This window comes from Poeciliopsis prolifica, unplaced genomic scaffold (assembly GCF_027474105.1).
Source record: "Poeciliopsis prolifica strain line A6 unplaced genomic scaffold, Auburn_PproV2 SCAFFOLD069, whole genome shotgun sequence".
Classification (NCBI taxonomy): domain Eukaryota; kingdom Metazoa; phylum Chordata; class Actinopteri; order Cyprinodontiformes; family Poeciliidae; genus Poeciliopsis; species Poeciliopsis prolifica.
In genome coordinates this window covers 646,797-664,492 of record NW_026562444.1, presented here as the reverse complement: position 1 = coordinate 664,492, position 17,696 = coordinate 646,797, and the positions used below count along the sequence as shown (strand labels likewise).

At 43.9% G+C, this 17,696-nt stretch overlaps 1 protein-coding gene across 1 annotated transcript; it reads left to right on the top strand.

Annotated features, from left to right (window-relative positions):
- Positions 1–976: 976 nt before the first annotated feature.
- On the top strand, positions 977–13,042 carry LOC129351723 (dynein axonemal assembly factor 11-like). Its single transcript, XM_055020642.1, is given in 13 exon segments — positions 977–1,021; positions 1,398–1,565; positions 2,559–2,636; positions 2,707–2,879; positions 3,085–3,245; positions 3,388–3,525; positions 9,843–9,920; positions 10,045–10,086; positions 10,088–10,108; positions 10,237–10,306; positions 11,445–11,540; positions 11,935–12,020; positions 12,748–13,042. Coding segments are annotated over 13 exon segments (1,290 nt in total). The 5' UTR covers positions 977–1,011; the 3' UTR covers positions 12,917–13,042.
- The last annotated feature ends 4,654 nt before the right edge of the window (positions 13,043–17,696 follow it).

The window sequence follows — 17,696 nt, the reverse complement described above, 5'->3', positions numbered from 1 at the left end:
GAGCTTTATTGGTTTTTGTTGTTTTTCTATGTTTGACCATTTAATCCTGACAATTGAAATTGTCAGGAATCACGAAGTATTGGGCCAGACGAAAAAATAAAAAGTTAATATTACGAGAATGAAATTAAAGTTGAAATAAAGCGAGAATGAAGGCGTAAAATTACTACAATAACGGAATAATACGGGAATAGTGATAATGATCAAGTCATAACAATTTAAAAATAAAGTAATCAATATGAGAATAAGAACCGTAACTTTGTTCGGACTTTATTCCAGTAATCCAGGACTTTATAATCTGTGACTTTAATCATCTCGTATTTTTTCTTCGCCCTGAAAACTGAAACAAACAGGAAAATGTGTGACAGCGTTTCTGGTGTGTTTCAAGTTTTAATTTTAATAAGTGATGTAGAACCATCACCCAGCAGATCATGGAAGGAAATCAGCCAAATCAATAAGTTCATGAAAAGTTATTGTACATTTCAGAACCAATATGAGTCAGATGTTTCCTTTCTATTTCAAATTCTTGTTTATATTTTATTAATCTTAAAAATAAATTAAATATTATTTAACTCTTACTATTTAAGAAAAACTACAGTAAAAACTAAAAAGTAAATTGTATTAAAAGATTTCTAAAGATTTCTGTATCAGGATAAAGCAATAAAACAAGCATGAGATGCTACAATAGACGTAAAAATTCAAACATAAAATAATGATGGTGGAGTATTTACCTTTAATCAATCCATTGATTGATTGATTTGCCTTTAAAGGTCTAAACAGAAGGATGAACTGAGCTCTGATTTATTGATAAATTTTGACCAGATCCTATCATTAATACACTTACCACTCTTAATTCTTTTTTATTATTCTTAATTTTTGACTTGTTTTGTGATCATTTCAATTTCAGAAAAAAATCATTTAAATTAGTTTTGAAATGTTTAAAATTACCTACCGAATTTGAACGCATCAAAAAGTCGGTTTCCACGGCAACGCGTCACAACGACAGAGACGCAGATGGTTTTCAGTAAGTTTAGGGGCAAATGTTCCGAAAAAAATGATCAAAACGAACAAATAACGACTGCAAGATACATTTTACTGTTGGTGTTTAAACTTTAGAATCTATTTGTCTTTAAATCTCAATTTATTAGTTTGTGTTTACATTTTGTTTTCGCTTCCTGGAAAATAAATGCTAGTTAGCTTAGCCGCCCAGTGGAGTTGTACTGTTACTATTAACTTTGAATGGTGATGAGTTAATTATAATATTCTAAAGGTTTAAAATAGTCTTGTGTTGAATTAATTCATTCCGTTGACATGACTGAACAAAATCATTGAATCCTAAACTTTCAGAAATGCTCCAGAAAGGCATGTGTTCATGTGATCTCCATGTTTTTCCCATCCAGTCACAGAGGAGCTGATCCGGCGGAGGGCCGAGCACAACGACTGTGAGATCCTGACCCTGGAGGAGGTTTCTCTGCACCAGCAGGACATCGAGAGGATCCAGCATGTGGACAGGTGGTGCAGGGAGCTGAGGATCCTCTACCTGCAGAACAACCTCATCCCCAGAATCGGTACCGACACGTCCATCAGAAAACACAGCCAGGAGGGGTTTATGCTGCATCATCTGGAGCTTCGACTGATTTATCCATTCCAGGGCGGAATGATAATTATGCAACATGCAGTAGAAATTATTCTAAAGAACTGGAGTTTATTATTTATTTATGGTAAAAATGACCCAAAAATCCTCAGCTGAGGAAGGAAGTTTTATGTCAGTTTGCTTAGTGAGTTCCAGAACCCATTCTGATGAGTTATTATAATTTAATTGGTCAAATATTCATCCAGAATTATGTTAAAATTACATGAATAGGTACTTAAGTGTCTGGAAAAGGTGAAACCCTCAAAGAAGCTTTAAAAATGCATGTGAGGATGTGAATACTTTTGATCAGAGACGCAGTTTTAAAAATCATTTAATTTTTTTTTTTATTCTCTTAAAAAATAAACTTTCAAATGACTCATTAAAATCCCCAAATTTAAGCATTTGTGTCAATGTGAATGTATGGAAACCAGAACGTTATTATTTATGGTAGAAATGATTGGGAAGCAGAGACGTGAATCTTTCAGCAGCAAGAAATTAAAATGTGACTTTTAGGATCGATCCAGAAACTATTTTTATTTCAGAAATAAAAATACAGTCTACAGTAAACCGAATTTAAACATCCTGTTTGAATTATGTGACTCACTAATGCTGTCAGATTATATTTAAACCAAAGCAGTTTGTGCATAAAATACTCAATAAATATTAGCTTAGCTTAGCAGCCTGGGCTTTTCTTAAATAAAAATATATCAAACAACCATTCAAAAATATTATTTTACAAAAGTTTAAGCAGATGAAATGTGATTGTTTTGAATCGATTCACAGTTCCCAGAACCAGGATGTTTTTCTGCTTCTCTGTTGGATGCGACTGATTCTTAGTGTTTCACCAGTGATAGAGCTCCAGTTACTGAATTCCTGAGGAGTTTTTATAGTTTCATCTTTTACAGTTCAGGCTTTTCTGATATTGCAGAGAACGTGGGGCGCCTAAAGAAGCTGGAGTATCTGAATCTGGCCTTGAACAACATCCAAGTCATTGAAAACCTGGAAGGTGTGCGCGCTGAGCCGACCCGGCAGGCCCGCTTTTCAGAAGCAGACTCTGATTTTGCTCCTGCCTTCAGGCTGCGAGAGCCTCCGGAAGCTGGACCTGACGGTGAACTTCGTGGGTCTGCTGAGCAGCGTGGAGTCGCTGCGGCACAACGCCCACCTGAGGGAGCTCTTCCTGGTGGGGAACCCCTGCACCGAGTTCCAGGGCTACCGGCAGTACGTCGTGGCGGCGCTGCCTCAGCTCAAGGTCTCCGCACTTCCTCAAACTTCTTCAGCAAAACAAGGATTTTAAAGAGGACCTGTTACGCAAAATTCACATTTTGGCATCTAATCCATAATAGATCACTTTTAAATTTCTTTGGGGACTTAAATCTAGATTTGAAGGCAGTACTTGCAGCTGAAGCTAACTCGTTAGCATCCAGATCTCCCCTTTCCTGTGTGTCTGTCTCCAGTGGCTGGACGGGACGGAGATCAGCCGGTCGGAGCGGATCAGAGCCTCGCAGGGCCTGGAGCAGGTGAGGAGGCGAGTCAGAGAGCAGGAGCAGGAGTACCTGAGGAGGAGAGAGGAGCAGAAAGAGGAGGCTGCACGGAGAGACCAGGAGAGGAAACCAGAGTGAGTTTCAGCAAGTGGAGTTATTTCTATCAGAAGAACAGAGTTTTGATCATATTTCTCCTTAAATTCAGGATCTGGAGCTGAAAGCAAACCTGGTTCAAACTTTCCCAGATGGTCTGAATGTCTGCGTGTTCCTCCTCAGCTCACAGGATGACAAGGAGAACCTGCGGAGCGCCGAGGAGGAGGAGCAGGACTTCTGGCACACGCCCTGCCCCTTCACCCCCGAGTCCCGGCTGGAGGCGCACCGCCGCCTGGAGGAGAAGAAGAACGCCGACAGGAAGTGAGTTTCATCCATTTTATCCTCTAAACATCTTAAACACAGATTTACATATTTAATTATGTATTTTCATAGTGTTTAAAATGTCTATATTAATAGAAAACCAGGCGTTAAACAGGAACCAATATCCAACAACTCAAAATATAAATTTTGTCTGGTGGATGTAGTTTAGGATCTTGGCCACAAGGTGTCACTAAAGCACCTGTTTCTATCTCCACCTGAGCAGCTGATGTTACGACGCTTCCTAAAGTTTTTCATACTTTCTTCATCCTGGAGGAAAATCAGAGAAACGTTTCAGGAAGGAAGCAGAGATGAAAACAGATTCAGCTCCAGTTCAAACTGGTTCAGTGGTACCAGGCCGACTGGTACCAGTTCAACAACCTTCAGTCAGACAGCAGAAACATCTGGACCTGTGATCCCAAACCAGAGAAGCAGAACCAGACCTGCTGGTACCTCCCAACCCAACTAATGAGCTTTTCCTCCTGGTACATTTCTCCTGTTTTGTGTTGGATTCGGATTTATTCAGATTTTAATATCAGACGAAGAAAAACCTGAGTAAACACAAAAACTGCTTCCAGGACGCGAGTCTCAATCAGATCACATCATTTTTACATTTGACCAAATTCGATGGCAAAATAATAATTAATCAGCCGAATGCGACCAGATCCGACTTTTCACACGAGTCTGAAAGACCCGATTCTTTTCACTCCGCAGACGTCGAGTCTGAGCCGCTTCCATACGTGGAGCTAAATTGTATCTTATAGTTGTCAAAGCGTCTGCAGTCTGAACTCCCACGTTGCATTTTATCCCATTTCTTCTTCTCTGACATGAAACCTGCATCTTAATTCTGCACCAGAAGAAGAAAGACTGAATCTTTCTGATCCATTTATTTAGGACTCATTCCTTAAAGTCCTTCCTTCACACCTGAAGCCGTCAGTCAGTCATCAAAAGAGGAAAAAACAACTAAATGAAAAACAAACGGATTAAAACTTTTCAGCATGTTGAGCGTTTCTGTGCAGATTTGATGTTTTGCTCCGAACGGATCTTTGGGTCCTGGCAGCAGGATGCTGCAGCGTCACGGACCCGTCCTTCCTGGGCATGATGGCCGACGTTAATCTGACGTCAGCAGAGCAGATTAGAGCGTCTGCTGCTGAGTCCGCTCAGGTTAATTAGCAGCTTAACGGGCCGATTGTTCTGAGAGTGTTCTGGTGACGTCGGACCGAACAGAGACCCGCCGGGTCAGCAGGAAGACAGGATGTAGTCGCTGGACCCGTCCTGGACGGACAGAACTGGACCCGGAGTTCTGCTGCGGCCCGCTGGGACTCAGAACGCCTGGATTCAGAACAGAACCGGCGGTTTAGAGGTGAAGGTTCTGGTCAGAACCGACAGGTTTAGAGGTGATTTAAAGGTGAAATGTTGGATTATTTGAAGTATCCAGACTGGATCCCGCTGATCCAGAACGGATCCTGCTGATCCAGACTGGATCCCGCTGATCCAGAACGGATCCTGCTGATCCAGAACGGATCCTGCTGATCCAGAACGGATCCCGCTGATTCTCCCCGTTCTCCCAAAGTCTGATTAAATCAGTCGGTTTCCCTGGAAGCTGAATCTCTTTCCAGAGTTTAAATTTCCTGAGATTTGAACTTTGACCTCTCATCGTGTTCCTTCTCTCTGTTGCTCTCAAACACAATCTGGTTACAACGCAGTTCAATGACTCCGACCCAAAACAACGACTACAGATAATAGCACTTTGCAGAAAGTAATTTCGGTCCTATGATGGATTTATTCCACTGATGGATTGTTCATAAACAAAACTTCAACTTCAGTTTATAATTCAAAGTTTTCTACTTGAGGAAACCCTCAGATTCACGGCTCCTGGACGCAGCAGACAATCTCTCTGACTTTACAGCAATTATCATCCTGGTTAAGCATCTGGTGAGAGTGGAGAGGAACATCGACCTTTCAGCAGGAAGAGAAAACTGTCCTCTGCTGCGACTGACAGACTCACAGAGCCGGCAGCAGAGTCGGATCTGCCTGGTCAGGAAGGAGCGCTGGCCGTCGCTCCACCGTCAGTCTGAACTCTTGGCCAGACGGGTCTCAGAAATCCCTCCGAATGTTTATTCCTCTTGGGTTGCGCTGACCTCTTGACCCTCACAGGTACTGCCCTCTCATCCCGTGACGTAAATCCACAAACCAGTCAACGAAAGCACCACATCGCCACCAACACCTGTGATTTAAACTGGTTTCATCTGGTGTGTCTGTGATTTAAACTGGTCTCATCTGGTGTGTCTGTGATTAAACTGGTCTCATCTGGTGTGTCTGTGATTTAAACTGGTCTCATCTGGGTGTCTGTGATTTAAACTGGTCTCATCTGGTCTGTCTGTGATTTAAACTGGTTTCATCTGGTGTGTCTGTGATTTAAACTGGTCTCATCTGGTGTGTCTGTGATTTAAACTGGTCTCATCTGGTGTGTCTGTGATTTAAACTGGTCTCATCTGGTGTGTCTGTGATTTAAACTGGTCTCATCTGGTGTGTCTGTGATTTAAACTGGTCTCATCTGGTGTGTCTGTGATTTAAACTGGTCTCATCTGGTGTGTCTGTGATTTAAACTGGTCTCATCTGGTCTGTCTGTGATTTAAACTGGTCTCATCTGGTGTGTCTGTGATTTAAACTGGTCTCATCTGGTGTGTCTGATTTAAACTGGTCTCATCTGGTCTGTCTGTGATTTAAACTGGTTTCATCTGGTGTGTCGTCGCCTTTGGGCCGGTTGTGGATCCATGCCAGTGGATGTGAATCTTTATAACCCCATGAATCAACTCCACTGAACCATTAAATGATTAAAGGATAAATCATTCACCGAACTGCTGAGCATTTTATGCCACATGATGCTGAAGGCGTGTAACTGGACAGGAAGCTGGTACCAGTAGAACTGGTAATCCTGTCGCCTGGTTCCTGGGTTAAAGGCTGCGTCCGTCCCTTTCTGAAGGTCTGTTGACATGCGGCCCTGCTGGGCGTCACTCTGTTGTTCTGTAACGAGCCGTGGAGGCGAAGCTGCAGCTGCGATTAAAGGCCACACAGATAAACCTGGAAACGTCTACAGCCTGATTATAAATCCATAAACTCTCCGGGTCAGGCCGGGCCGTCTGTGTTTAACGCCTCCAGACCAACCAACAGACCGTCCCACCGCTAACTGGATGATTTCCCGTCAGTCTGCAGGGTTGACTCGGTTCTCATGTTTCTGTTTATTTGTTGTTCAAAACCACAGAGCTCAGATTTAGGCTCTGATGGAAACAGTGTCAGCACAAACAGACAGAGGAGAGAAAAAATGTCAAAATAGCTCAATTTTTGTTGTTTTCTGGCACAGAAAGCATCCGCTGTGGTGCAGTTTATCTCTGGATGTCCACTGGTTTGCATCACACAGAGCCTTCAGAAAGTCTCAGTTTTCAAACTGAGACGTTTCCTGCTGACTCACAGCTTTCAGCTTCCCTGACGCCTGTAGCAGCAGAACCGCCGAGCTTTGGCTGAAGGATGATGGGTTACCGCTGCGTCGTCCAACTTTCTGATCAGTCCTCCAAATGTTTAGCGCTTCAGTTGGAGTTAACTCACACTCTGAAAAGTTAAAGCGTTTTAGAGTCCAAAGAGCTGAAAGCACCACTGAATCCATCTGTGGCGTCACAGGAATGTCAGCAGAGATGAATGTCCTGCTCCTGTGGTTGTTTCTGCTTAAGGTCGACCAGGAGACGATTCTGCAGAGCTGAGACTGGAAACACAAAGACACTTGGAGGTCAAAGACACTTCAGCCTGACTAATGGGGTCAGCTGGTGCAGGTGGAGATTAGCATGAACCGTTCCTCTGAGGCATCGTGTGCTCTGCTTCGAGTCCGTGTTGATGTGTTCGGACCTCTGCAGAGTCGGCCTGAGCACCTGGTTGGCCTCCGGATGAACTCATCCTCGGTCAGATGGGACCTGACCAGGCTCCCTGCTGAACGCTCACATCGGTTCACTTACGGCTTGTGAATAACCAGAGGTGTCCAGCAGGGACGGAGCCAAGTCTGGTTCCTCCAGGACTAGGACCGATCTCCAGTCTTTGGTCCTGCGGTCTCTAATCTCCAGTCTTTGGTCCTGCGGTCTCTAATCTCCAGTCTTTGGTCCTGCGGTCTCTAATCTCCAGTCTTTGGTCCTGCGGTCTCTAATCTCCAGTCTTTGGTCCTGCGGTCTCTAATCTCCAGTCTTTGGTCCTGCGGTCTCTAATCTCCAGTCTTTGGTCCTGCGGTCTCTAATCTCCAGTCTTTGGTCCTGCGGGTCTCTAATCTCCAGTCTTTGGTCCTGCGGTCTCTAATCTCCAGTCTTTGGTCCTGCGGTCTCTAATCCCAGTCTTTGGTCCTGCGGGTCTCTAATCTCCAGTCTTTGGTCCTGCGGTCTCTAATCTCCAGTCTTTGGTCCTGCGGTCTCTAATCTCCAGTCTTTGGTCCTGCGGGTCTCTAATCTCCAGTCTTTGGTCCTGCGGTCTCTAATCTCCAGTCTTTGGTCCTGCGGGTCTCTAATCTCCAGTCTTTGGTCCTGCGGTCTCTAATCTCCAGTCTTTGGTCCTGCGGGTCTCTAATCTCCAGTCTTTGGTCCTGCGGGTCTCTAATCTCCAGTCTTTGGTCCTGCGGTCTCTAATCTCCAGTCTTTGGTCCTGCGGTCTCTAATCTCCGGTCTTTGGTCCTGAGGGTCTCCGACCTCCGGCCCTGGTGTCTGGGCCACCGGGGTTCCCTCTGTCCTGAGCTGGAAGGTCCCGGCTGTACGTCACGTAAACCGATGAGTTGAGTCTTCAGAGGACTCGCTTCCAGGACGGACCCGTCGGCTCGTTGCTAACTGGAAACTGTCTGAAGAGATCATCCTCTCCTCCTGACTCCACTCAGGCCAGCAGAGAGCTGTCACTTCTGCATGACTCGGCTGTTTGAGACGCCTCTTCTCACCCATCTGAGGAAGACGTGATGCAGAGCCACAATGTCACCTTGTGAACAGCAGAGAGAAGCTGCTGCATGGACAGAAAGACACGGATGAGGATGCTCATTTGGTCTGGATTCAGTCAAATCTCATTTCACAGCTTTAATAGTCATAAACTCCACCTCCACAAAGTTCAAAACTTGCAGCATTTGTTCAGGATTTACGTAGGATTTTGGTCTAATTTCTGGTGCAAGTATCTTAGAACACTTGAAATAAGACAAAACTAACTCCAACTTTTTAATGAGATATAGGAGTTGATGTAAAAACGTTTTACCATCTTTGTTGAGAAAGTTGCAGTTCCACTGGGAGGTTATTTAACAAGATATTTTCTGTACACCTGATTTCACACGCATGAAATTGCGACGATTGGGTGTGAAGAAAGAAAACGATGCAACAAAACAAGTTGATATTCAGTCTGGCGGCTCGTTCTTCTTCTCCGCGGCTCTGAACTCCTCTGAAGGCTCCTCATGGCCAGAGGTCATGACCCTCCGCAGAGCGCTAAACGCTCACCTGCCCAGACACAGACGCAGCCATCTGCTGCGCGGCGGGTCTGATGGACGGACGGTCGTGAGGAGCGTGTTTCGCCGCAGCTGAAGGAGAGACGGCCGACAGAAACACTTTGACTCTCATCCAGCTTCAGGAGGGAAAACTGATTATGCAGATTTAACCCTGCGAGACCCAGACATAAAAAATGAAAACAAAACAATGTAGATTTGTAGCATTACTTTGGAGATTAAATTGTTTTCAGATTTCTTTTTTGTTTTTGTAAAGTTTTATAAAAATGTCATATTAAATATAAAGTTATTTTACATTTTGAACAAATATTGCACAAAAAATGACAAAAATCATCTTTTTTAAAGTTTAAAAGAGGCAGGTTGTAATATCTGCATGACCCGTCTTCAATGCTCTGACTGATTTAAGATGGTTTTAGATTCATGTAACTATGTTGGGTTTTGAGTGACTGAACCCAACATAAACTTTGTTTTGGAGATAAACTGTCTAAACTGGCCCTTAACTGTGCTATATTTATGTTTCTGTTCAATTTGTGACATTTTAGTGTAAATTTGATTTAATTCTTAAATATTTTTACCTGAGATCATCGCAATGCTGCCCTCTATGGACCAAAGTTTGCTACTGCAGTTAAATTTTCCTATTGGCTCCAGCTTGAACCACGCCCCCTGGTGTCAGAAGTTGGTGTCTGCGTATCTTGGCTCCGCCCACTTTGGAGACCTTTCAGATGAAAACATGGCGGCCCCCTTCAGACGCCATGATTCTGGACCTGATGGTTCCGTCATCCGTTTGTCTGGATGTGGTTCTGTGTCTCTGCAGGGAACCAGAGAAGAAGAGCAAACCTCCCAGGACTCTGATCACCGCTGACGGACGAGTCATGAACATCAACGAACCCAAGTGAGAAAACCAGCCTCTGGTGCTTTGACAGGATCCAGATTTCTGTTCTGCTACATTCTAGATCAGCTCTGACGTGACCTTTGACCTGCAGCCCTGCGTGGGGTTTCTGATGTTTGTGTGTCAGGTTGGCCTTTTCTCTGGCGGAGGATGAAGAAAGCAACGCTGTGGTTGGACCTGGCCGTTTACAGGTGAGACCTGCTGGCAGCTGCCATATTTAAACTGTTTTTCATTCCCAGTTTTATTCTTTTTGATCTTTTGGGGAAAAATGTATAAAAACATTCGATGGATTAGAAACAGGATGAACTGTCCTCCTCAGACACATGGACACCTCCCTGATGGACGTGGACGTCCAGCCGACCTACGCCAGAGTCAGCGTCAAAGGAAAGGTACTGAGACCAAAAACACTTTTCACATGAAGACTGAAAACAGAGGGCAGTCTTCACTCCATCTCAGTATGTCTGCTATCTGCAGAGGAACCAGATTAAAGTGATTTCTTTGCCTTGTTCAGCTGAGTTTGTTTATTTCTGCTGCAGAGCGTCTCAGGTTTATGATGTCATAAACCTGCAGCGCTTTAATCTGCTGCTGACGCCTCAGTCAGACTCATCAAACATCTGGATGGTCATCGAGGAGCAGGAGAGCCTGCAGCGGCAAACGTTTCCTCAGCGCAGGGATCGATGTTTCATGCCAGGAGTCGTCCTGCTGCGATGCTTCAGGCTGCGATGCTTCATGCTGCGATGCTTCATGCTGCGATGCTTCAGGCTGCGATGCTTCAGGCTGCGATGCTTCAGGCTGCGATGCTTCATGCTGCGATGCTTCATGCTGCGATGCTTCAGGCTGCGATGCTTCAGGCTGCGATGCTTCAGGCTGCGATGCTTCAGGCTGCGATGCTTCATGCTGCGATGCTTCAGGCTGCGATGCTTCAGGCTGCGATGCTTCAGGCTGCGATGCTTCAGGCTGCGATGCTTCAGGCTGCGATGCTTCAGGCTGCGATGCTTCATGCGATGCTTCATGCTGCGATGCTTCAGGCTGCGATGCTTCATGCTGCGATGCTTCAGGCTGCGATGCTTCATGCTGCGATGCTTCAGGCTGCGATGCTTCAGGCTGCGATGCTTCAGGCTGCGATGCTTCAGGCTGCGATGCTTCAGGCTGCGATGCTTCAGGCTGCGATGCTTCAGGCTGCGATGCTTCATGCTGCGATGCTTCATGCTGAAATGCTTCAGGCTGCGATGCTTCAGGCTGCGATGCTTCAGGCTGCGATGCTTCAGGCTGCGATGCTTCATGCTGCGATGCTTCATGCTGTGATGCTTCAGGCTGCGATGCTTCATGATGCGATGCTTCATGATGCGATGCTTCAGGCTGCGACCAGGACCGGGTTGGCGCCAGGACCGGGTCGGCGCCAGGACCGGGTCGGCGCCAGGACCGGGTCGGCGCCAGGACCGGGTTGGCGCCAGGACCGGGTCGGCGCCAGGACCGGGTCACTGCATTAATCTCACTGATTACGGTTCTGAATGATTCACCTTGCAGATGTTCCAGGTGGTTCTTCCTGCGGAGGTGAAGCCCGACAGCTCCACGGCCCGGCGCTCCCAGACCACCGGACACCTGGTTCTGACCATGCCCCGGGTCGGTACTGCTGGCTCTGGTTCTGGTTCTGGTTCTGTGCACTACGGGGCAAAATTAGGGCCATAAAATTTCCTCATAAGAAAAAAAGTTGCATCTGAAATAGTTTTGAACTTTTGGTTCAAAGTCAAATTTTAGTTTCAATCTTTTTGTTTTTCAGTTTCAATTTTGTTTCTTTTTTGATTTTCTCTTTAAATTCTGTCCAAATTCAACAAGATGCTAAAAACAAAACAAACAGTTTGGATAGAAAATGTTTTTTCTTTAAATCGCTTGATTCTGTTGTTGCTTGTCGTATCGATCAGCTTTTTATTGGTAAATCAGTAAATCAGCATCTCAGATTTGCTGTTCAAACGACGCCGAACCGGACCGGCTCTCTGACTTTTGACCTCTCCCTCAGGCCAACGGTGAACTCAGAGTGAAGAGGCCGGTTCCTCGCCAGCGCCGAGACGCTCCTGGTCGCAGCTCAGCAGAGGAACGGAGCAGGTAGGACCGAGACCCGGAACCCAAACCGGAGCACTGAACTCCAGGACGGTACTTTACCCAGAACCTCCGGCCTACAGAACCTGGAGGCCGGAGGAGGTCCAAAGTCATGACCCATGACTCATCAGTTCAGAACAGGAAGTAGTTCAGCATCGACCGTCTCTGTCTGGTTCTGATCTGAAGCTGATGATCTTGCAATCAGATTCCTCAAAACCCGACGGATCACCAGACACTGACCAGAACCGGCCCGTCCAATCAGAACTCAATTACATCCTCATTACCAAAGCTGCAGCGACGACACCTCCACCACTCTTCTTCTGGGGTTTACCGGGATGTTAAGGAGAACCTCAGTCACAACCTGCGGTTCTGACCCGAAAGCTGCAGAGTTCCTGGTTTCAGGAAGAGGCTTCAGCTTCATCCCGGTCCAGCAGGCCGTGGTTTTCCTGCAGCAGCGTTTCTGAGTCGGGCATTTTGTCCTCTGGAAGCCCAATTCCCCTCTTAATAAACCGGCAGGCAGCGAAAAGGTTCTGCTGCCGCTTGCTGCACACAGAACCCAACGAGAGCAAAGTCAGCAGCTTGTCCTGCTTCTCAGCCTGATCTCTGCTTCCTGCGGCTTTAGTTTACAGCTCCATGTGGAAAAAGAAAGAAACACAATTAAAACATGAAGCTCTGATATTTAAAGAGTGAAATGCATCCAAACTCAGTTTCAACCACATTTCTCTGTTTTCAGGAGAGATAAAGTTCCTGAGAGGCTGGAAGTTGATCCCAGTAAACGTAAATCTGTGGATATCGCCAACATCGTGTCTCAGCGGAGCAACACAGACGACCTCCAGGACAAACCGGCAGCAGAACCCCCTGAAGAGTTCATGGACGACCCAGAGGTTCCTCCACTCATTTAAATGTTTAAAACAAATGATGCAAAGGCAAATCTGGGCTAAATCATTTTAATTGTTTTACAGCAAAACAAACGTTTGTAACAAAACCTCAGAAAAACTTTGATTTCAGTAAAAAGATTTTATTCTGGGCAGTTTTTGTTGTTTTATTCTTTTTTAAAATAGTTTTTCTTCATCTTAAAGAACAGAATCCAAATATATGTTTAAATATTAAGACCAAACAGGATTTATCACCTCGACAGACAAAAACAGAAAAATATAACTTCAATCTGCTGTAATTTGTGAAACACATGGAACTGTTACAGTTTAGCAGTTTCATTCATTTGTGACAGATTCTTTAACTGGGGTTTTGATATTGTAGAGGATTTCAGTGTTATTGATCTCTGATTAGTGTTATTGATCTCTGATTGAGAATCAATCTGATGAGGAAGCTGCCAGCCTGTTTCTGCAGCTTTTCAGTGTGTCGCCGCATCATTCATTTCTCGCACAGATCAAGTGTTAAATGAGTTCTCCTCCCTCAGAGGAACAAGGTGTGCGAACTGAACGCTGACGTTCCTGTTCTGCTCTCATGATTGCTGAGCTTTTCTCTGTCAGCGGCTCGTCAGCCTCCTTGTTAGCTTCTTTTCTTTTGGGTTTTATTAGCGGCTAGCAAACAACTTGAAGTGCCCAGCTGTTAGCTTTACTTTGAATAGAGAAGCTGTTAGCTCTGTAGCATGTTAGCTGAGACTGTTTACTGTGTGATTGTTGTCTCACTGTTCAATGTTTCTTTGACTATCAACTCTTCATGCAACTGTTTGCATAATGTTAGCATTAGCTTGACTATTTGTGAAATTTTTAGCTCAGCTTTAATTCTGTTAGCTTGCTAATTAGTTAGCGAGCTTCACTGTTTCAGTGTTTAGAGAGCTGTTAGCTTATGTGTAGCTTATCTTAGCAAGACTGTTTCTTAAAATGATTGAGTTAGCTTCATGCTTATGGCCAGTCGTCTGAGTGCTACCCTGACTGTTAGGTCAAAGGTCAATCTAGAGAATGAATGAAGTTGTCTTTAGTTCAGTCACTAATGAGGCTGAATGTTTTCATATAACTAAAGTCCAGTTATCTTCCTGTAAAGCTCTTTCCATGCTCTGAGTGACTGGACTCATCAGTGGTTAGCATTAGCTTAATAAGTAGGGAAGCAGTTAGATTAATTAATAACTTAATTGTTGATTTTGCTGTTAGCGCAGCAATTAGTTGAGTGGTGATTATGTGTTGTTAGCAGTTAGCGTAGCCTCTCAGACCTGACCTTTGTTGATGGCTGTTTAATTGCTGCTGGTCGACTAAAGTTAGTTTGTTTCTTTTTAAGTGAAACATATTCCTCTCATTAATTTATCGTCTACTAAAATCCTGACTTGTTCTCTTTTTGTGCTGCTTTTAAGCTGCAGCTGAAGGAAGATCGATGAGCTGTGGCTGTTTTTTGTTTGGTTTGTGGCTTCAGGCAAAACGTTGTGTTGTGATTCGGATCCTCTGCCAGACTTTGATCAGAAGCTGCTCTCTGCCAGAGGACATAAACTTATTCTTCATCTGGCTCTTCTCTCCTTGAATCTCGGCTGAACTCTCCTGAGTTTTCACTTTCCTCTTGAGTTGTCACCTTAAAAAGCTCCGAGGTCGCCCTCCTCTTCCTCGCCCTCCTCTCCTCGCCCTCCTCTTCCTCCTCTGCACGCCTGCAGGAATCGTTCTGCCTTCTGACGGATTCACTCTTTATTATCCAGGCTATATTTGGGACTGAGCTGTTTGCGTCGTACAGCAGGATGTTTGTCTTTACTGCAACCTGCAAGTGCATCAAAACTCATGGAAGGAGCCTGGAGCCTGAATGGTCGTTCATTTCTCCAGTTTCACTGGGAAACATCTTTATTGTAACCCAGAAATGAGTCCATAACTGATAACCCATCAGGTCTTTGCTGGCTGCAGGTTTCTGATTTATTGGTAATAAATCCCCGGGTCTGAGCCGGCTGGGCAGTAACTCAGTGGGCACTTCCACTTCCACAGCTTTTCAAAATGAAGTTTATTATAGGCAAAGAAAAAGTGTTGCTCATCACTTTTATCAGAACTGAGTGGAAATAAACTCGGAAATAAAATCTGCTTCATGAAAATAAAGTTTACCGCTCATGGAAACATCAGCTGTCGGTTCCTGAAATTCAGATAAACAAAGACAGTTTTGACTTTGAATAGGCCATTTATTTTTACATTCTATTGCCAGATATACGATTATGATCTAATTGGTTAAAATATAAACATTTTTCTAGATTATCCTGAGATCATCAGGGCATAAAACTTGTTTTTCAGTTGAATGTCCGAATATAGTCATATTTTATACATCACATCTAAAATAAAAATAAGTCAACATAAAATGAGTCCATTGCCTCAAAAATGTAAAATCTTTCAAACTAACTCCTATTGCACTGATTAAAATTTTAAATAATTTATGGATGTTAAGGATTTGATGTTGGTGTTAAATTAGATAACTTTATGTTTCCAAGGTGAGTTGGATGGATGAATATAAAATTATATAATCTGTAGAGAATTGTTTAAAAAATGAACAAGAATCAAACCCTGGAAAATTACAATCAGATTAAAGACTTTTCCTTCAGCTGTAGACGGATCGTCTCTCTAACGACTGCACCAAATGAGAACAGAGCAGCGGAGGACCGAGTGTGGCGCCCTGAGGAACTCCGTCAGTAACACTTCATCTGATCTCAGAACAGAAGCAGAAAATTCTGCTGATCTGTTCGCAGCACTGAGAAAATGTTTTAAAAACAAATCAGTCTGAATAATTTTACTGTAATCTGTTTCTAGAGATGTAAATACATTTTGGGTTTTGCTTCATTTCAGTCATTTAAATCTGTATTTCTGCTGTATATGGTCTATTTTTTCCCTGATATCCACCTTTAAAGCAGATTTAATCTAATCTTGTGTTTCTTCTGATGTGAATCAGCATCATTGTTGCGTCTGTTTTAAAAATATTTGAAATGTTTAAAATCTGTAAATTCTTCATTAAAATTGTCTGGAAGCAGCTTAGAAACCATCATCAGGGCTATTTAACAGCCGATTTAACAGCTGATTTAACTGGTATTTACTGTCGCACTGGGACCATTATGTCAGGGTTAATGGCTCAGAGTGCTTTGCTCATCCTGACTGACTGTTTTTTGTGGTCAGACTGGTTTGAATGGTTTGAATGGTTGATTTTCTTCCCGTCCTCATATGATGGTTTTTCTCAGTGACCCAGTTCTTCGGCGCTGCTGGGTGTTTTTTTGCTTCAGTCTGACGCCGGGCTAACGTCTTCCAGCTTCTTTTCCACATGAAAACCCTCCAGCTGAATGTATAATTCAGGCTGAATGTCTGGTTGTTTCTACAATCATCCAGCAGGTTGGAAAGGCCCAACAGACACGTTAATATGGACTCAAAGTTATTGATTATGGAGCCGTGAACAGATGATGGCTCCTGAAGATGTGATCCAAGTCTTTGATTACTGCTGCGCTCACAGTGAGGTGACGCTTCCAGATCTGTAAGTATTCCTCAGTCCTAATCTTTGTCCAGCTTCCTGTTTTATTTTCTGCTGTTTTCTTCCCTGCGTCTCTGTGAGATGAATAATTTAACCTGCCTTCAGCTCCTCACAGGAACCCGCTCTGTCTCCATCTTTGTGTCCCGAGCTGCAGCCAAGGACAGATGCAGGGTTTCCTCTGCAGCAGCAACCAATCACAGGAGGAATCAGACTCCTGCCTTCGTTTTTATGCTGCCGCAGCAAAACGTCAGTAAGCCTACAGTAAGCCCTGCTGTTGCTTTTACAGCTAGCTGTAGCAGTTAGCTTAGCATTCTGAAATTCAAAGTTTCAAGTGAAACACAAAGCACATTAGCATCCTAGCGTTCTGATTAGCATGCTAATGTTTTCATGCAAAGAGTAGCATTCAGATGCTATGGCTAACATTTTGATGCTAATGGCTCCATCAGCATACTAAGGATTCAGTAATGTCTATCACAAATATTTTTATGCTAATGTTTTAAGGCTAGTACAGAAATTAACACACATAACAGTTGGTTAATATTAATGGTCTGAAATTATGCAAAAACAGACGTTAGCATGCTAACATTTCATGCTAACAGTATCAGCCTGTTTCCATGCTAACCAACAATTAGCACACTGACATTAGCATTGTTTCCCAGCTGTTTGCTAATACAAACAATAGCACACTAATAGTAGCATATTAACATACCTAATATTAATATTTCTGGTTATGTTAGCACACTGGATGGACTCCTGACTCAACTGTTCACATCTTCTAGTTCAAAATCCAAAACAGGAAGTTCTCCAGTGAAGTGGGTCAAATTGTTCTGATAGCAGCGGTTATGAAAACTGAATTCATGCTGAGTAAATCCCCTCAGATTGAAGTTTAAGATGGAAGTATTTGTGCATCCTGCCAGCCTTTATTTCAGATCTGAAACGTTGAAACACCTGCAGGTTTCATTGGTTTTCTGCTGCGTCCATCAATAACAACTGAACAAAAGCTACAGCAGCATGTTTGCTCACTTCCAGCTGCATTTATTGTTACAAACACTGAGAGCAGAAACTGTCTGTGAAGAGAAAGATGGCAATGTTGAAACTGGGAGAAAATGGAAAATCAATGTTGACCAATCCATAAACATTAGGACCGTCAGGAAAACGGAAAAACTGAGCAGCTGGTTGGAGAAAACGCTGTGAGCCGGACGCATCACCTTCTGTCTGTTTCACTTTATTTATGAGGAAATTATCCAATTT